General features: G+C 42.1%; 1 protein-coding gene across 4 annotated transcripts in view; it reads right to left on the reverse strand.

Moving 5' to 3' along the window:
- The window catches only part of chd5 (chromodomain helicase DNA binding protein 5), a 125,807-nt gene extending 104,200 nt beyond the window's left edge, over positions 1 to 21,607 (reverse strand). For 2 of the 4 annotated variants that reach the window (XM_034165875.1, XM_034165878.1), the window contains exon 1: positions 21,393 to 21,607. In XM_034165875.1, coding sequence (XP_034021766.1) covers positions 21,393 to 21,459 — 67 coding nt within the window. In that variant the 5' untranslated portion in view covers positions 21,460 to 21,607. The remainder of the gene's footprint in view (positions 1 to 21,392) is intronic. The other 2 variants (XM_034165877.1, XM_034165876.1) reach the window with 1 other exon arrangement.
- Between the last annotated feature and the right edge of the window lie 255 nt (positions 21,608 to 21,862).

Here is a 21,862-nt window from a genome sequence, read left to right on the forward strand (position 1 = left end):
TTAAACTCTCACTCAGAATAGGCCCTTGAGTTTTTTTCTTCAGCATCTTTTGTGTCTCGGTTGTATGATTGCCGCCTGGCGCACGTCGTGATGGAAACTCAGCGAGCCTTGGATCTCTTTTATATGCACAGATGATGACACGCAGACAGGCCTGGATTCCACGAAGGAAAATATTCTGCACACAGTCAACAGTTTTTCATCTACTTTATTTTTGTCCACGGCTAAACTGAGATCCAGACGTTCACCACACGCAATGGATCTCAAATGCTTTGCCGGTTCCTCAACTCACGCTCACACCTGATGTTTGGTTCTATATTGCATGCTTTGAAAATCAATTCTACATTATTTATACTGTATAATCCAAAACCTAAGAATGTCTCAGCATGCTTCATATTGTCCACAAAATACATTCTTCACACACACTGAGAAGATCTGTGCAAACCGATACGCATTATCACAGTTCGAAAGAAACACCATAGAAACCATAGGTCATTTAAGAGAGGACCAGCTGCTGAAAGACTTTAGCAAAAAATAGACAGACGTGTCTCTCTCCTGAAGATGAAGACCCCGGTCAGATTCGACAAATTCTGGCACTGAGGTCTTGTGAGCAATAGAAAAGTAATATGTGACTTCAATTTTGTCTTTTAAATTTTTTTTAATTCCTCAAAATACCCCGTTTAAATATCGGCAATATGCACTGGGCCAAAAACATCTGACCTTACTCTGCAACTTTGATTTCTGGCAGATTTTGCTCAAAGTCTACCAACTTTGTCCTTAGTTGACCCTCAGTCACTCCACCAATTTTGACCCAAATTGGCTTAAAAACTCTTCAAGTTATTTGTGTTCACACAGAGATGGACACAAGATGAAAACAATACATATTTTACACAGCAAGAAATAATCTCTAATTTACTGTAAAATGTGCAACTGCAACGGGGCTGCTACTCACAATTCTTTTTTTTAAATTATAGGTTAATGTGTTGATAATTATTCAAATTTAAATCAGGTGAACGTTTAGTTTATAAAATGCAAGAAAATGCTACAAAGCCCAATTTTATAATGATACAATTCAAAACCTGATATAAAACAAAAGAAAGCGTTAATATCTGTAATCCAGAGTAATATTTGAAAGTTGGAATGATTAATGACAACCAGCATTAAATTAAACGGTCTATGATGTATGGTTCATCATTGCACTTTTGCAAACTATAATGGTTTTTCATGCAAGTGATGTTTTCAGCTAAATAATGTCAGCTATGAATCAAATTTTAAACCTTAGCATGACCTTGTCTGGGGACATGGAGTAAATTTTCCTCTAAATCCTGTCATCCCGATTGAAGCCACTGTATGGATATAAATCAATAGCAAATCTTAATACAGTTTTATGACCATCACTTTGAAGGACTAACAGCTCATATACAGTATGACATCATCAGCATATGACAGCAAGCAGATGCTCATGTCAGACCATCTTCAACCATCTGCATATGGAAGCATTAGGAAGACAGTTTGACGTTGCTCAGTGCCCTTTTCAAAATCAAACTGCTATGTCCCTAGGTGACCTTAAGCGATTTCAACATCTTTGATCCAAATCGGATCAAAACTGTGTCAACACGCAAACACACCTTCAGGAAACAATGCAATTATCAGCTTGCTACTATCGTCTAGCAAAGGTGAGCTGCTGCCCTTTCAGGTTATTGTGATGTCATCAAGAGACAATGTTTAAAAAGAGATCAAAGCAAAACATATGTTGGAATAAAAAAAAAAAATCAAAGAAATAGAACCAGATTACCCCCAAAATTTAACCAGTGATCCAAGGACCATCTGTCTGACACATCCGTCATTTGGTGGAAGAAATTACCAAAATGACCATATTATGTAAACCAAAGTTTAGCATTTTGTAAATTAAAATTATTTTAATAATTTTGTGTTTGTGTGTAAAATTCAATAATTATAATTTTATCATTTAAATTACTATATAGGTACTTTTATTGCTATAAAATGTTTAAATAGCAAAACTGGGATGTCCCAACCATGTTTTTGGCCCCGATCCTGTTTGCAGTCATTTAATTTTGAGTATCTGCTGTTAACGAGTCTTGAGCCAATACTTATATTTTTCAGATCAGTATGTGTCGTGGTCCCCTGATGGGCTGTGAGGGTGCTACAAGAGGGGCCTGACAGGTCGCTAAAAATAAATAACAAAAATATGTTTGATTTTCATGTTTATAATGAAGTTTAAATTACCCAAAAATGTTTCATTAGTTTAAAAATGTAATCAGAAGTATTAAAACAAAGCCATTTGACTTTAATTACACTGTATTTATCTGACCTAGTTTAACATGTCACACCACACCGTATTTGGTGACCCGCCACATAAACACTGTAAATTATCTTTTATTTACATTTATCTTTAATCACTGGTGGGGAATCATTATTAAATACAACATTTTATCATTGGCAGGGGCTCCAACAGTATGAGAGTTTACAAGTTGTTATATGTATGGAGATGGACTATAAATTTGCACTTCATTTTTGTATACCCATGGTCACATACACGTTTTCTGTTTATGAAATAAATAATATATATGTGGAAACACTTCACCATAGTCTCATGTGCTTCTAACCTTTGTATGTTAGTAATGTAAGACATAAAAGAATGTTGTAGTCCACACTCCTGTCCTTTAAGTGGTATTGATATCCTTAGACGTTGCCAATTGCCAACAAACTCAACAGACGAAGCTGAAGAAGAATGGTAAATGGACTGCATTTATACAGCGCGTTTCCATCTGCATCAGACGCTCAAAGTGCTTTACAATTTTGCCTCACATTCACCCATTCACACAGACACACTCACACACCAGTGCCAGGGTGCCGCCATGCAAGGCGCTCACTACACAACGGGAGCAACTAGGGGATTATGGACCTTGCCCAAAGGCCCTTAGTGATTTTCCAGTCTGGCTGGGATTTGAACCAAGGATCCTCTGGCCTGAAGCCCAAAGCTTAATTAACAACTAGACCATCGCCTTCCCAGAAAGGGGTAGAAGAACCTGGATAAACAGACAAAACTACACAAAAACTACAAGGAGTGAAGCTGCATCTGTCAAAAATAGATGGTGCAAATTTGAAGCAGAGCACAGATTTGCTTTTGAAACACGCCACCTACTGGATGTCATGTCGGTCATCATGTTTGAAATGCTTCGAAAACAGGTCACAGACAGTTTGGGACGAGACTTGTGTTTAATTCATGCGTCAAGGCTTTCAAATGGTTTAAAGGAACAAAAAAACAGAAATAATAATAATGTAATGAAACCACAATCTTTATATGTTTATCTGCAATAATGGTAACAACGCAAATTCAAATATTTTCGGGTTTCACTTCACGCCTTCCTGTGAATGTCATGCACATCTTTGAATAACAACACATGCTTAAAGTAAAATGTGGTGTGAGGAACTGTTCCATGTATCTTAATTTTTTTCAATTTTCGATTTATTTTCCTTTATATAGCGCCAAATCACAACAGAGTTGCCTCAAGGCGCTTCACACAGGTAAGGTCTAACCTTACCAACCCCCAGAGCAACAGTGGTAACAAAAAACTCCCTCTGAGGAAGAAACCTCAAGCAGACCAGACTCAAAGGGGTGACCCTCTGCTTGGGCCATGCTACAAACATAAATTCCAGAAATAATTCACAGAACAATTCACGGACGAATACACAAGAATTGCTGTTTGTGCACAGGACAGGAGGGTCGCCAACACAAACACAACTCCCATCTCTGGATGGAGCTGCACCTTAAACAGAGAAAAACAGAATCAGGCATCAGAAAGACAAAAAATACTGTATAATTTGCCAGCATTAAACAACAAGAAAAACAGAAGAAATACTAAGGTGATCGCCGGCCGACCCAGAATTTAGGTGAAGTTGAGGCCGCGTCCCCTCCAATTACTAATAAATGAATTAAAAGAGAAAAAGCGTAAAACAAAACTGTACCAGTATGTTAGCCATATGAAAGGGAAAAGAAGTGCATCTTAAGTCTGGACTTGAAAGTCTCCACAGAATCTGATTGTTTTATTGACGCAGGGAGATCATTCCACAGAACAGGGGCACGATAAGAGAAAGCTCTGTGACCCGCAGACTTCTTATTCACCTTAGGGACAAAAAGTAGTCCTGCACCCTGAGAACGTAAAGCCCGGGCCAGTACGTAAGGTTTAATTAGGTCAGCTAGGTAGGGAGGTGCCAGTCCATGAATAATTTTATAGGTTAGTAGCAGAACCTTAAAATCTGATCTCACTGGGACAGGAAGCCAGTGAAGAGACGCCAAAATGGGTGTAATGTGGTTGAACTTTCTGCTTCGTGTCAAAAATCTGGCTGCAGCATTTTGAACCAATTGGAGAGCCCTAATGCTAGACTGCGGTAAACCAGAAAATAGAACATGGCAGTAGTCCAATCTAGAAGAGATGAACGCATGGATCAGGGTCTCAGCATCAGCCATAGACAGGATGCGACGAATGTTCGCTATATTTCGCAGGTGGATCTTACAACCCCAATTCCAATGAAGTTGGGATGTTGTGTACAGTAATATGTTTACCACTGTGTTACATCACCTTTCCTTCTAACAACACTCATTAAGCATTTGGGAACTGAGGACACTAATTGCTGAAGCTTTGTAGGTGGAATTCTTTCCCATTCTTGCTCGATGTACACCTTCAGTTGTTCAACAGTCCGGGGTCTCCATTGTCGTATTTTGCACTTCATAATGCGCCACACATTTTCAATGGGCGACAGGTCTGGACTGCAGGCAGGCCAGTCTAGCACCCACATTCTTTGACTATGAAGCCACGCTGCTGTAACACGTGCAGAATATGGCTTGGCATTGTCTTGCTGAAATAAGCAGGGACATCCCTGAAAAAGACGTTGCTTGGATGGCAGCATGTGTTGCTCCAAAACCTGGATGTATCTTTCAGCATTGATGGTGCCATCACAGATGTGTAAGTTGCCCATGCCATGGGCACTAACACACCCCCATACCATCACAGATGCTGGCTTTTGAACTTTGCGCTGGTAACAATCTGGATGGTCTTTTTCCTCTTTTGTCCAGAGGACACGACGTCTATGATTTCCAAAAACAATTTGAAATGTAGACTCATGAGACCACAGCACACTTTTCCACTTTGCATTTGTCCATTTCAATGAGCTCTCATTTGAGCTCAGGCCCAGAGAAGGCATTTCTGGATGTTGTTGATGTATGGCTTTTGCTTTGCATGGTAGAGTTTTAACTTGCACTTGTACATGTAGTGACGAACTGTGTTAACTGACAATGGTTCTCTGAAGTGTTCCTGAGCCCACACAGTAAGATCCTTTACACAATGTTGGTTTTTAATGCAGTGTCGCCTGAGGGATCGAAGGCCACGGGTATTCAATGTTGGTTTTCAGCCTTGCTGCTTACGTTTAGAAAGTTCTCCAGATTCTCTGAATCTTCTCATTGTATTATGGACCGTAGATGATGGAATCCCTAAATTCCTTGCAATTGAACGTTGATAAACATTGTTCTTAAACTGTTGGACTATTTGGGGTGATCCTTGCGCCATCTTTGCTTGTGAATGGCTGAGCGTTTTGGGGATGCTCCTTTTATACCTAATCATGACACTCACAGTTAGTGTCCTCAGTTCCCAAACGCTTATTGAGTGTTGTTAGAAGGAACGGTGATGTAACACAGTGATAAACATACCACTGTCCGAACTTTTTTGAAATGTGTTACAGGCATCCATTTCAAAATGAGCAAATATTTGCACAAAAACAATAAAGTATATCAGTTTGAACATTAAATATCTTGTCTTTGTGCTGTATTCAATTGAATATAGGTTGAAGAGGATTTGCAAATCATTTTCTGTTTTATTTACATTTCACAGAACGTCCCAACTTCATTGGAATTGGGGTTGTATAAATGTTTGCCATATGTCAACTTCATCAGTTTTGTTGGACAAGCTAATCAGAAATAACATTGGAAAAAGTTAGCTTGCGTAAATGTTGTTCTCAGATATTAACTTCGTGCTTAATGGGCAGGCAAATGAGAAGTAATGTTGGAAATAGCTTGCTTAAATTTTGATCTCAGATACTAACAGATACTCAGTGTTTAATGGGAAGGTAAACAAGGAATAATGTTAGAAACAGCGCGCTTAAATGTTGATCTCAGATATTAACGTCATCAGTGCTTAATGAATGGACTAGAATGCAAAGATAAATAATTTTGGAAATAGCTAGCTTAAATGTTCACCTCAAATACTAACTTCATCAGTGTTTAATGGACAGGCAAATGAGGAATAATGTTAGAAACAGCTTGTTGAAATGTTGCTTTCAGATGTTAACTTTGCCAATGCTTAATATGCAGGCAAATGTGAAATAACGTTGAAAATAGTTAGCTAGCTTAAATGTCAATCTCAAATATTAACTTCATCAGTGTTTAATGAACAGACGAGCATGCAAAGATAAATAATTTTGGAAACAGTTTGCTAGCTTAAATGCTGACCTCAAACATTAAATTCATCAGTGTTTAATGAGTAGAGTAACATACGAAGAGAAATAATGTTTGAAGGGTAGAAACTATTAGCTAGCTCTAGTTAAGCTAAACAATGTGTCCAGCACAACCTAGCTAGACGAAGCCAACAGAACCACATCATCAAGTATATACAGTCAAATACTGTATACCCTGTAGCAATCGATATTTTTGTAATGTTCAATAGATACATATTACGTCACACAGTTTAACATAGAACACTATTAACTTGTATTTCTTTTGGTTGTAACTGGTTCTGAAAGATCATCTTAATGTGGAACCCAAAACCGGAGATACTAAAATACTGGTTCATCATAGTGATTGGAAAAATCTGGTTTGAAACGCAGTCCAAATGTATGTACTCAACCGAACCCGATATCAGTATTTGAGATTGGATCAGGACATTCCTGTTCGCACAAGAATCCAGTAATTTTGTGACTTGTACTGCTTTATAATCATAAAGCCTGGTGTATGACCCAGGCTGTGCCAGGTATTGGACTAGGTGGAAGGTCATTTGTGTATCTGGTACTGGCACCAGATCCGGTCAGAAACTGGGCCAGAGCTCCACTTGGCAAACCAGCCTTCTGTAAACTGTGGGTGGGACAGCAGAGGTGCAGTTCTGACCTTCCTGCAAGGGCTCGGCCGCTGGATCGGCCCATTAGAAGAGGGAGATTCACGAGCGACTCCCATGTGAGAAAGCTGGTGTTTACTGGAAAACACATTAGCCTATTCTCTGTTGACCCCCGCGTGGAAATAACCACTTAATGTTGCCCGGCATCACTCGCCACAAAGGCGGCAACATAGAGCTGAAGCATTTCTTCATCAATTAACTGCTCATTCCAAAAACGCCTTCAGACAAAGACTTCCATCTGCTGTTATTAGAAAATGTCGCTGTTAAAGCGATGAAAGGAAAAGGTCAAATATCACCATTAAAAAAAAAAAAATAGATCATAAGACTGGAATGCAGCAAAAAGTCTGTTAAAGGCTGCATGTGTTGCACATAGGAGGAGGAAAAAAAATGGTGTCAACTTTCACAGCAAAGTATCCAAAAATAGGCCCCTTTCCAAGCAGGGATAACATTTGTAGGCACACAAAAGCCTGTGATAATTTTTCAGTTTTTGCAAAGTATGTAAACAGTTCAAAGTAGAACAATGTGTGATGACATAGGCACACTGTAAAGGGATTCAAGGCACCTTATATGACATACCAAAAAAGACCCTGATTTGACGGGTCTCTGCAACACTGTTACTTTTTGCGGCACGGAAGGATTCTGATGCTGGGAAAAGTCTCATCTGGATTCCAGACTCTGGGCCAGCTTGGCACCAAACTGCCTGTATAGATTCCAGTGTTCCAACCAGATCAATATTTGATTAATAGCAATTTATCATCACTGGTGACGGGATCAAATAAAGACAGAAGGCGGTAAAGCTATTAAATAAATTGTATGTCACAGTTTTTCCCTTTTCCATAGACGGAGCTAGGAATTAATTTTGGGGTGGGAGCACAACACGTGTTTTGAGAGCTGTTTGAAGCCCGGAATATTTTTTTTTTACAGATATTATTTATTAATTAAGGGCAGCCCTTCGCCAGGGCTGCCCTTTGTCAGCGGTTCTGTTCATTATTTTTATGGACAGAATTTCTAGGCACAGCCAGGGTGTAGAGGGGGTCTGGTTTGGGAACCACAGAATCTCATCTCTGCTGTTTGCGGACGATGTGGTTCTGTTGGCTTCGTCAAATCAGGACCTTCAGCGTGCACTGGGGTGGTTTGCAGCCGAATGTGAAGCGTGTGGGATGAAAATCAGCACCTCCAAATCCAAGGCCATGGTTCTCCACCGGAAAAAGGTGCTTTGCCCTCTTCAGATCGGTGGAGTGTCCTTCCCTCAAGTGGAGGAGTTTAAGTATCTCGGGGTCTTGTTCACGAGTGAGGGACGGATGGAGTGTGAGATCGATAGACGGATCGGTGCAGCATCTGCAGTGATGCGGTCGCTGTATCGGACCGTCGTGGTGAAGAGAGAGCTAAGTAGGGGGGAAAAGCTCTCGATTTACTGATCGATCTACGTTCCGATCCTCACCTATGGTCATGAGATTTGGCTCATGACCAAAAGAACGAGATCGTGAGTACAAGCGGCCGAGATGAGTTTCCTCCGCAGGGTGGCTGAGCTCGGTCACTCAGGAGGAGCTCTGAGTTGAGCCGCTGCTCCTCCACATTGAAAGGAGTCAGTTGAGATGGCTCGGGCATCTTTTCCGGATGCCCCCTGGACGCCTCGCTGGAGAGGTGTTCCGGGCGCGTCCCATTGGGAGGAGGCCCCGGGGAAGACCCAGGACATGCTGGAGGGACTACATCTCTCGGCTGGGTTAGGAACGCCTTGGGGTTCCCCTGGAGGAGCTGGGGGAGGTGTGTGTGGATCGGGAGGTCTGGGCGGCTTTGCTTGAGCTGCTGCCCCCGCGACCCGACTCTGGATAAAGCGGAAGAAAATGGATGGATGGATGGATGGATATTATTTATTTCATGTTTATGTGTGTGTTTTAAGTGTTTCAAATGTTTTGAAAGAGTGAGCCATCTTCTGAAGCAAACATTCTATTTACTGTTTTCTACAGTTTGAAATAGGGTAAGTCTACATTAATGTAATTACAATCATTTTTAATGGTAAACTAGAATATGGACAGATTCTCCTGTCATTGTATTTCCATTACCGGAGATCTGACCAACAGCAAATTATCTACTGAAGCAATTGTTTCATTTTTTTATATAAGTTTTAAGTGTATCATCTTCTAAAGCATTTCAATGTACGTTACAAGTGTTTTGTGCAGTATGCTAAGGTGGACAATTCCACAAGTGCATGTGGACTTTAATGGAATTCTGATACTGTGCAAGGCTTCCAGAAGTGTGCAAAGCCTTTGCATTAATCTGGAAGTAGTGTAGCTTGTTTTGGCTGCTCCTGAGTTGCTCTGCATCACCACAGCAGATCTACAATCACGGTTAATGATGATTACCCCTCTTGACCATAGACTGTATACATGCTGGACAAAGCCAGCGTGCCCTCACCTAGAGACCTGGAACAGCCGATATAAGGCCCATATTTTTGTGTCACTATGTTGGCAGCAATGGCAGCGTGTATTCGGCCTAATTCATGATGTACCCATAAATGGATTAAAAAGATGGAGCTTGGGTGGCTCCATTGTCTGACAAAAGAAGTTCAAACATGCCCTATCTTCAAGTCTGAACTAGCTAACAGGCTCACCGCAGTTCGGGTGTTTATTAATATTTTTTGGGACTGCACAGTGGTTCTCAGAGCAATTTGCTTTGGTGTGGGTGTTGAAAATTATGAGACACTTATTTTCTCACTAATTGTGCATTAAAAGGCCTTAACGGATCAGGCTACCAATAACTGCTAAAAGTGCTAGTGTTGTTAACATACAACATTAAACAAGATGGGAACTTCACTTAATGCAGCAGGGACGTCGTAAATGACTGTTAGGATGTTTCACCACACAACAAGCCATATTGTTCCAGGTGTTTGTAATAAAATGCTCAAAACGACACACAGCACTCCACAACAGCTAGCAGCGGCATCGAGTGTTCAATGCGTTATGGACACGATGACAGTGGGAGGTGCTTGGCTCAGCTGCTGTCATTCAAAGCAATCACGCCCCTAATTATACAGAACTGCATCATTTAAAATGGCTTAAACTAAGTATTAAGAAAAAAGAATTCACCTCCCTATACAATTGTCATGAAGGGGAAACTAACTATAGAAAGCAACACCGTTTTTTGTACCAGGCTGTAAACACATACTCTAAAGCTGTACATTTTAACATGACTTGAATGGGACCCTGCTCACTTTTTGAACCAGCCTCAAGTGGCCATTCAAGGAACTGCAATTTTTCTCCTTCTGGGGGGCTTCATCTAAGCCCAACTATGCTTACTTGTTCCTCCTCACGCAACTCCAGATGCACCCGGAAAATGGTGCACGGGTGGCCTCGGACCAACAAATGCACAAACCTGCATGGATCCAGAAATAGAATTCAAATTTTCAATCTTTTTACTCATTTCAGAGAAATTAGACCTTCCCAAACCCTAAACCACTTAAAAGAAAGCAATCTGCACAGTTACCAGACAGCTGAGACATCATCTTTGAGCCTCTTTCTGAACCCATAAGCACCACCAACTTAAGTCAATCAATCAATCAATTTTTTTATATAGCGCCAAATCACAACAAACAGTTGCCCCAAGGCGCTTTATATTGTAAGGCAAGGCCATACAATAATTATGTAAAACCCCAACGGTCAAAATGACCCCCTGTGAGCAAGCACTTGGCTACAGTGGGAAGGAAAAACTCCCTTTTAACAGGAAGAAACCTCCAGCAGAACCAGGCTCAGGGAGGGGCAGTCTTCTGCTGGGACTGGTTGGGGCTGAGGGAGAGAACCAGGAAAAAGACATGCTGTGGAGGGGAGCAGAGATCGATCACTAATGATTAAATGCAGAGTGGTGCATACAGAGCAAAAAGAGAAAGAAACAGTGCATCATGGGAACCCCCCAGCAGTCTACGTCTATAGCAGCATAACTAAGGGATGGTTCAGGGTCACCTGATCCAACCCTAACTATAAGCTTTAGCAAAAAGGAAAGTTTTAAGCCTAATCTTAAAAGTAGAGAGGGTGTCTGTCTCCCTGATCTGAATTGGGAGCTGGTTCCACAGGAGAGGAGCCTGAAAGCTGAAGGCTCTGCCTCCCATTCTACTCTTACAAACCCTAGGAACTACAAGTAAGCCTGCAGTCTGAGAGCGAAGCGCTCTATTGGGGTGATATGGTACTACGAGGTCCCTAAGATAAGATGGGACCTGATTATTCAAAACCTTATAAGTAAGAAGAAGAATTTTAAATTATATTCTAGAATTAACAGGAAGCCAATGAAGAGAGGCCAATATGGGTGAGATATGCTCTCTCCTTCTAGTCCCCGTCAGTACTCTAGCTGCAGCATTTTGAATTAACTGAAGGCTTTTTAGGGAACTTTTAGGACAACCTGATAATAATGAATTACAATAGTCCAGCCTAGAGGAAATAAATGCATGAATTAGTTTTTCAGCATCACTCTGAGACAAGACCTTTCTGATTTTAGAGATATTGCGTAAATGCAAAAAAGCAGTCCTACATATTTGTTTAATATGCGCTTTGAATGACATATCCTGATCAAAAATGACTCCAAGATTTCTCACAGTATTACTAGAGGTCAGGGTAATGCCATCCAGAGTAAGGATCTGGTTAGACACCATGTTTCTAAGATTTGTGGGGCCAAGTACAATAACTTCAGTTTTATCTGAGTTTAAAAGCAGGAAATTAGAGGTCATCCATGTCTTTATGTCTGTAAGACAATCCTGCAGTTTAGCTAATTGGTGTGTGTCCTCTGGCTTCATGGATAGATAAAGCTGGGCATCATCTGCGTAACAATGAAAATTTAAGCAATACCGTCTAATAATACTGCCTAAGGGAAGCATGTATAAAGTGAATAAAATTGGTCCTAGCACAGAACCTTGTGGAACTCCATAATTAACTTTAGTCTGTGAAGAAGATTCCCCATTTACATGAACAAATTGTAATCTATTAGACAAATATGATTCAAACCACCGCAGCGCAGTGCCTTTAATACCTATGGCATGCTCTAATCTCTGTAATAAAATTTTATGGTCAACAGTATCAAAAGCAGCACTGAGGTCTAACAGAACAAGCACAGAGATGAGTCCACTGTCCGAGGCCATAAGAAGATCATTTGTAACCTTCACTAATGCTGTTTCTGTACTATGATGAATTCTAAAACCTGACTGAAACTCTTCAAATAGACCATTCCTCTGCAGATGATCAGTTAGCTGTTTTACAACTACCCTTTCAAGAATTTTTGAGAGAAAAGGAAGGTTGGAGATTGGCCTATAATTAGCTAAGATAGCTGGGTCAAGTGATGGCTTAAGTGGCGGCTGATTCTCGGAGTGCAAAATATTCAGAGTGCCACCCCCCACACAACCCCCCTGGTGCATCCATGTCCTTATCTACACGACAGTTTAATTGCCAACAGCATGACATCAAACACAATTGTCCACTTAATACAGATATCGTTACAACAGTAATACAAAATGATGCTAAAACTGCATCAGATGTGAAAATATTAAAATCTCTCAAAAAGGATGACTCACATCTTCAGTCACCTGCCATAATCACTTCCACCTTTCCTTTTTCATTCATGTTTAACTTCAAGCAGGCTTAGTGCAGAAACGAGTCAGTGCTCGTGTTCTCCTCCGGGCTACGGCGGATGATGATGATGCCTCAAATGCTGAAACACTCATCTGTCTCTCTTTATTCCCTTCACTCTCTCTGCTGCACCATTCCATGTTTTCAAAGTTTTCCAAGTCAAACATGCATCTATTACTGTTTTATATGCTAGACATCTTCAAGAATAACACTAATATCACAACTGTGGGTCATATTTATACTGTAGTACTATATGTCTCTTTATTGTCCCCCGTTGCCTTTATGGAGGGACACAGAAATGCTGTCCATCCGAAACTCTGTACTCCCTATAACTTTTAATAGATTTGAGACACGTTTACCTAATTTGCAGCAGGGATGCATCCCTTTTTGGCCTAGGTCAAGGTCAATGATGTGTGACCTTGACCAAATACTGAAGGTCACAGAGCCAAAACTAGTATTTGTGTGTGTGAGATGAAGACTGTACTCTCAGTAACTCTCCGAGGATTTCAGACAAGTTCATCAAATTTGCAGTAACGATGCATCCCTTCAAGGTGTAAGCCAGCTTCAATGATGACTAACCTTAACCTAATTTTGAAGGTTATAGGGCCAAAAATATCTGCAACACTGTACTTCCAATAACTTTTCAAAGAAATAATACAGATTTACCAAATTGGAAGCACGGATACATCTCTTGAAGGTCTCGGTAAAGTTCGATGATGAATGGCCTTCACCTAGTTCTGAAGGTCACACAGCCAAAAATTTTGTCCATGTACAATGAAGACTGACCTCTTGATACATTTCCAGGAATTTTTCAGTGGAACATCTCAAAAATGTGCTGCAGTGGATGTCTATTGTTGTCTACCATTGCACAACAAAAATGACAACAATCCCACAGCATACACTGGGTTGGAATCTCGACAAACAGCAAGAGCTCAGTGTGTATTCACAGCTTTGCTAGAGACACAATATTTGATTCATCTGTTGGGCTTCGCCTGTTTCAGAAGAAGTTTGACAGCCAGACAAGACAGAGCAAACTATATATTGCATTACAGAAGCTGATTTCCCCATTGCCAATTCCACCTCTTTGCCTTTTATAACACAGTGTTGATACGCAGCATTTAACGAGCAGTATACCAACTCGCCGAGAACACCGTCGGCTGTACTTTCACATTCAACCAGGAAACTTGTGCAACTTATGATATGAAATGCAGGCGGAGGCCAAAACAGCATCTTTCAAGTCTCACTCACAATATCGAATCATCTGAGCTCAGAGCGAGCTGCAGGAATAAAAAATAGATCTGTGACTCTATTGATCGTGCTGACTCAACTCACACCACAAAGATCTCAGGCTATTGTGCTCAGTATGCAACAGCAGGGCACTGCCTGCCAACACCTCATGCTCACTGGACAACAAACCCTGAACAGAGTTGGACGTCTAGCTCAGTCACACAGATGTAGCTTTTTATGCAGTGAGCTGCACATGAGGCCACAGATACCAGTTCTTTAAGTTTGATCTAGTTGCTGCATAGGACGTCAGACGTCATGCCGCATCAGGCAAGGGTATTTTCATTTCATGGTGAAGATTTTTCAAGGGAACTCAGTAGTGTACCTGGGACATCCCATGGTGATCTTGGAGCTATGACAACACATAGGCCATGTGTGTCAAACTCAACACCCGGGCCAGATGTTGCCCCAGAGACCTTTTGATCCCAACTTTGGATTAAATCAGATGCAGCCTGTGACTACAGGCAGTATACTGAGAAAAACCTCTGATAAAATAGTAAAAACTAGCTATTACAGTGTGAGTACTACTGATTTTAAGAAGTACTCTGTAATAATGGACTGAGAAAAGACATTTAGTTTTTACCCAAAAGGGGGGGGGGGGGGGGGGGGGGGTAAAATAGTACTCCTTACAGTGGATTTTGCAGTGTGAACAATTTAAGTGTTTACTCATCACTGCCAATCCTTTTGTAATTTAATGAATGAGACAGCGGTCGCTGTATCGGACCTTCATGGTGAAGATAGAGTTGAGTTGGGGGAAAAAGCTCTGGATTTACTTATCGATCTACTTTCCGACCCTCACCTATGGTCATGAGATTTGGCTCATGACCGAAAGAACAAGATCGCGAGTACAAGCGGCTGAGATGAGTTTCCTCCGCAGGGTGGCTGGGCGCTCTCTTAGAGATAGGGTGAGGAGCTTGGTCACTCGGGAGGCGCTCCGAGTCGTGCCGCTGCTCCTCCACATCAAAAGAAGCCAGCTGAGGTGGCTCGGGCATCTTTTTCGGCTGCCCCCTGGACGCCTCACTGGAGAGGTGTTCCAGGCACATCCCATCGGGAGGAGGCCCCGGGAAGACCCAGGACACGCTGGAGGGACTACGTCTCACAGCTGGCTTGGGAACACCTCGGGGTTCCCCCGGAGGAGCTGGGGGAGGTGTTTACGGATCGGGAGGTCTGGGCGGCTTTGCTTGAGCTGCTGCCCCCGTGACCCAATCTCGGATGAAGCAGAAGAAAATGGATGGATGGATGGATGAATGAAACAGTGTCCACATTAAATGCTGCTTGTATCAGCTCAGATCTGGAAGTGTGCAAAGGTGCCGCGTGTTGCCACATCCACCACACTGTGTCACTATGTTGGACCCCGGTTGACAAAGACCAAGGCAGATAACTGACACAACCACACCTCTCGAAAGTAACCATCTATATGCCACAGCCAGGTGAAATGTGGACATCTCATTGGCCTTCTCCAACCACTGGGGTCCAACCTGTGTACTGGATGAATCCATGACAAAATCCCAGAGGACAAAATCCCAGTGGACAGAATCCCAACCCCTTATTACATAAATGGACAAAATCCCAGTCTCATTCCAAACTCCCATTTCACACCCTAACCCCACATTAGTGTAGTATACTAACCCTAACCCAACATTAATGTAGTACACTAACCCTAACCCCACATTAATGCAGTACACTAACCCTAACCCTACATTAATGTAGTACACTAATCTTAACCCCACATTAATGTAGTACACTAACCCTAACCCCACATTAATGCAGTACACTAACCCTAACCCTACATTAATGTAGTACACTAATCTTAACCCCACATTAGTGTAGTATACTAACCCTAACCCAACATTAATGTAGTACACTAACCCTAACCCCACATTAATGCAGTACACTAACCCTAACCCCACATTAATGCAGTACACTAACCCTAACTCTACATTAATGTAGTACACTAAGCTTAACCCCACATTAATGCAGTACACTCATTTTAACCCCGCATTAATGTAGTACACTAACCCTAACCCCACATTAATGTAGTACACTAACCCTAACCCCACATTAATATAGTACACTAACTCTAACCATACATTAATGTAGTACACTAACCCTAACCCCACATTTATGTAGTACACTAACCCTAACCCCACATTTATGTAGTACACTAACCCTAACCCCACATTTATGTAGTACACTAACCCTAACCCTACATTAATGTAGTACATTAACCCTAACCCCACATTAATGTAGTACACTAACCCTAACCCTACATTAATGTAGTACATTAACCCTAACCCCACATTAATGTAGTACACTAACCCTAACCCCACATTTATGTAGTACACTAACCCTAACCCTACATTAATGTAGTACATTAACCCTAACCCCACATTAATGTAGTACACTAACCCTACATTAATGTAGTACACTAACTCTAACCCTACATTAATATAGTACATTAGCCCTAACCCCACATTAATGTAGTACACTAACCCTAACCCTACATTAATGTAGTACATTAACCCTAACCCCACATTAATGTAGTACACTAACCCTAACCCTACATTAATGTAGTACATTAACCCTAACCCCACATTAATGTAGTACACTAACCCTAACCCTACATTAATGTAGTACATTAACCCTAACCCCACATTAATGTAGTACACTAACCCTAACCCCACATTTATGTAGTACACTAACCCTAACCCTACATTAATGTAGTACATTAACCCTAACCCCACATTAATGTAGTACACTAACCCTACATTAATGTAGTACACTAACTCTAACCCTACATTAATATAGTACATTAGCCCTAACCCCACATTAATGTAGTACACTAACCCTAACCCCACATTAATGTAGTACATTAGCCCCAACACATTAATGTAGTACATTAGCCCTAACCCCACATTAATGTATGGATTTAATGTTCAAACTGATAAACTTTATTGTTTTGTGCAAATATTTGCTCATTTTAAGATGGATGCCTGCAACACCTTTCAAAAAAGCTGGGGCAGTGGTATGTTTACCACTGTGTTACATCACCTAACAACACTCAATAAGCATTTGGGAACTGAGGACACAAATTGTTGAAGCTTTGTAGGTGGAATTCTTTCCCATTCTTGCTTGATGTGCGACTTCAGTTGTTGGGGGTCTCTGTTGTTTTATTTTGCGCTTCATAATGCACCACACATTTTCAATGGGTGACAGGTCTGGACTGCAGGCAGGCCGGTCTAGTACCCGCACTCTTTTACTATGAAGCCACGCTGTTGTAACACGTGCAGAATGTGGCTTGGCATTGTCTTGCTGAAATAAGCAGGACGTCCCTGAAAAAGATGTTGCTTGGATGGCAGCATGTGTTGCTCCAAAACCTGGATGTACCTTTCAGCATTGATGGTGCCATCACAGATGTGTAAGTTGCCCATGACATGGGCACTAACACACCCCCATACCATCACAGATGCTGGCTTTTGAACTTTGCACTGATAACAATCTGGATAGTCTTTTTCCTCTTTTGTCCAGAGGACACAATGTCCATGATTTCCAAGAACAATCTGAAATGTGGACTCGTCAGACCACAGCACACTTTTCCACTTTGCGTCTGTCCATTTCAAATGAGCTCAGGCCCAGAGAAGGCGGTCACGTTTCTGGATCTTGTTGATGTATGGCTTTTGCTTTGCATGGTAGAGTTTTAACTTGCACTTGTAGATGTAGCGACGAACTGTGTTAACTGACAATGGTTTTCTGAAGTGTTCCTGAGCCCACACGGTAAGATCCTTTACACAATGATGTCAGGTTTTACTGCAGTGCTGCCTGAGGGATCGAAGGTCACGGGCATTCACTGTTGGTTTTTTTGGCCTTGCTGCTTACGTGTAGAAAGTTCTTCTGATTCTCTGAATCTTTTGATTATATTATGGACTGTAGATGATGGAATCCCTAAATTCCTTGCAATTGAACATTGAGAAACACTGTTCTTAAACTGTTGGACTATTGTTTCACGCAGTTACTGACTTTAATCCACACAAAAGTGACTTACGATTGACATTTTTAAATGGCTTTGAGAGGGGTTAAGAAGCGGAGTTATTATATGGTATGGGATTTTGCCAACTTCTGATTGGCCCATTCCCAACTTTCTGACCTGTACCACATACTGAGTTGACCACTGGTGGAGCTGAGTAGGCCGCGCCTGTGAAATGAGTACACCTCGTGTGCAGCGTACTGCTAGCTAATCGAGCGACGCCTTCTATCGATAACGACCAATCAGATAACGCGATACAATGCCTACTTTGGCTGTCAGTTTGTTGACAAGATAGTAGCAGACAGGTTTGCGTCTGTTAGCGATGCTGACTTAAAACGAATTTTACACAAGAAAGATGCGAAGAACAGCCGCAGAAATACACAGTCAGCAGCCCACCTGTTTCGCAAGTACGTCACTGAAAAGGGACATGCGCCCAAATTTGAAACTTATGACAGACGGATGCTTGACGGAGTACTCAATCGATTTTATGCGGAAGCTAGACAGGCGAATGATGAACTTTATAAGAAAACAAGCCTGATGACTCTTCGTCACAGACTTAACAGGCATCTCCAGTTGATCAATGGGATGTCAGTTGGTGCAGTATGACAGTAATAATAAAGAGTTGAAACTTGAGATTGATTTTTCAGTTTTAGTATGTTTGACAAACTCCCAATTTTCTTGTTTACCATATAATAAAGCAGTTATAGACTTTTAATTTTGGTGTACCAGTGATTATGCGGACCTGGTCAGGATGGGGTGAACCCCTGGTCAGGTCGCCCGAAACGTAACGTCTTGCTTAAGTTTTTTTTTCTGTATTGGAGCGCTGTGGCTGTGCAGATCATTTGGACTCTATCTTTGGTACAATGTTGAATGGTCCTGCATGCCTTTTCATGTAGTTTGGATGTGTGTGTCTTTATTGCATTACTAAAATTCAAAGCAGAGCCATGCTGCAGAAGTGCTTGATTACAGACACACTGCAGGGTCTGCAATCATTATCATTTTCCCAACAAACACCCTCAAAAACAACGGCCGCTCTGAAGGACTGATAAGGGAATCGTTAAGCAAAAAGACTATTAATGTCGGTGGATCAAATCATTTCTAAACGATTCTCGAAAAGAACCGGTTCCCGATACCCTACCCTAGTTGGGATTCTGTCCACTGGGATTATGTCCGTTTGGGATTTTGTCATGTCACCGTGCTGGATGATGCACTGCAAAATGCGCAACCCATGGTGCAAATGTTGTAGCTTATATACATTCACAATAAAAGTGATACTCTTCAGCTGAATCTCCCAAAGTCAGTCCAGTGGTATCCAAGAATCCCCAAAGAGACCAAAATCCAAAGGCATCCAGTCATCACCTTAGGTCATTGATGAGCATCAAAGTCTCACAACCATACAGTAAGACAGGAATCCCCAGGACACTAAAGAGTTGGACCTCCTAACGCTGTAGGAGATCTTCCCATGCATCTCAATCTCAAAGGCAAAGAGGACACAGAAACATGAACATTTGCACCTGCGTCCTTTTTATTGTAAGTAGGCTGGCATGTGCGCACCAATGTGTGCTCATTCATTCATATTCTGCCACTTTTCCAGGTTGCAGTGCAGACCAAGCAAGTCATTCCACACTTCTTTTCCCTTGGCCAAGTCTTCCAACTCTTCCAGGTGGATCCTGAGGCATTCCCAAGCCTGCTGGGAGATATAATCCACGCAGTGTCCTGGGTCTTCCCCGAGCTCTGTCCAGCGGGGGTGCTGGTCTAAAAATGAGGTGTGGCAGACGGAGTGCAGGTGGGTTGGATGCAGAAACTGAGTGTACCACAGAGGGCAAAAACCTGGTCTAAATTTGACAGCAATCAATAAACACACCTCTATTTAGAAAATGCACTCCGGCTCCTTAAGGGGGTAACAGATGACACTCTGATTGGTTTATGTCATTCATTCATTAATTTTCTACCATTTTTCCAGGTCTGAGTTTCAGTAGTAGTGAACCAAGCAGCTCATCCCACACTTCCCTATCCTTGGCCATGTCCTGGATTCAGAAGTGTTCCCAAGCTGGATGTGCCCAGAAGACCTCCCTAGGTTGAAGACCAGAGGGCATGCTGACCACACGGCCAAACCACCTCAGCTGGCTCCTTTGGATGCGACGAAGCAGAGGCACTACCCAGAGTCCCTGCCAGATAGTTGAGCTTCTCACCGTCCAAGAGTGTAAGACCCACTAGAGGAATCTCATTTCTGCTGCTTGCATCCGAGAGCTTCTTTCAGTCATTACCCAAAGTTCATGACCATAGGTGAGGATAGGAGCATAAATCTACTGGTTAACTGGTTTATGTCATATCATTCCTAAAACATGACCATGACTAATTATGCCAAGAAGTCCAACCCCTTTGTGCTTTCTGTGCTCAGATGTCTTTGTTCACACACATACACACGAGTCATCAGTGTGCAACCAGTGCTGTGAAGTGGTAGATGTGCCAACACTGCATCCCCCCCAAAACCTGTTGTTGAATCCACTCATTCACATGCACATCTCAGGCAAGCAGCAGATAAGCACCATTAGCTGTGATTAATCACATTCATACAGCACGTTGTGACAAGCCAGAGCTGCTCCAAGTCCTGATCATCTCACCAACCACGAGAAACACATTTGGGGTTGTTGGATCAGAATAAACTGCATCCCATATTTCATCTGAGTCAACAAACAAAAGGTGGAGTAGCAGGCTAAAGTGCTTAACACTGTTTACTGTAGCCTACACGTGGCTTTCACACCTCTGCCATCAAGCAGTGGTGGAAGGGGAAAAAAAATAATAATAAAGTTGGAGCACCTGAGCATCCTCCTGGTGACAAGTCAAAGCGGCAGCGCGTCTTGGATTTTGGGCAACGAAACGCACACCAACAGTGTTACTGCAGCCCGCTTTTTCTGCGTGCACACAATAGCTAAGTGCCACACGAATCGCCGCTTGAAACAGACCTTGGAGTCAAACTTGTATTTTTGCAGCCAAAGCGTGCAAGCCTTTGACAAACCAGTCCGCACAATCCATGCGGCAGGATGCGCACCGCGCACAAAACCCACATGCCGAGACAATTTCACACACCCTGTCGCCACTTTTTTTTTAAATAAGATCGTGCGGTTTCATTTAAATAAAAATAAATAAAAACGAGAAAAAAAAGAAAAGCATGACTCTGCTGCTCGCACCCCACCCCTCTGTAGTCTCACGAAGGCAGGACGAGCCCTTTTCCCCCCGCATTCAATGCGTAACGGCGCTAAATAATGTGAAGGACACCCCGCCTCTTCCCCTCACCTGGCACATCGTCTCCAAAATCCATGTCGTCCTGTCCCTCGTCTTCATTACTCAGGGAGCCCGGCATCTTTATCTCATAGTCCCCCGAACCCCTTTCAGGCTCAGTTTAACCCTCCACGCGCCGGAGCCTCTTTATCAGCACAACAAAACGGCGCGCGGTGATTTTTATTTTTTTCTTAAAGAATAATAATAATAAAAAAAATTCTCTTGAGGTTAAATCATCTCCCCCCCGCTGATCTCTATCCAGGTCCCCCAGTCTGAAAAATAAGAAAGACAAAAATGGAACACACATGCCCAGATCGTGACGTCTGGTCTGTTGCCATGACGATACATCCCATAATTTCAACCACAACTAGTTAGTCGTGCCGGCATAGTTAACTCTTTAACTAGTTACGCGCAAAAAATAAATAAATAAAAGCGAGCAGAGTCGTCGGCGCGCGGCGCGCACACGTGCACCCCTGCGCCTGTCG

Source organism: Thalassophryne amazonica, chromosome 3, assembly GCF_902500255.1.
Source record: "Thalassophryne amazonica chromosome 3, fThaAma1.1, whole genome shotgun sequence".
Classification (NCBI taxonomy): domain Eukaryota; kingdom Metazoa; phylum Chordata; class Actinopteri; order Batrachoidiformes; family Batrachoididae; genus Thalassophryne; species Thalassophryne amazonica.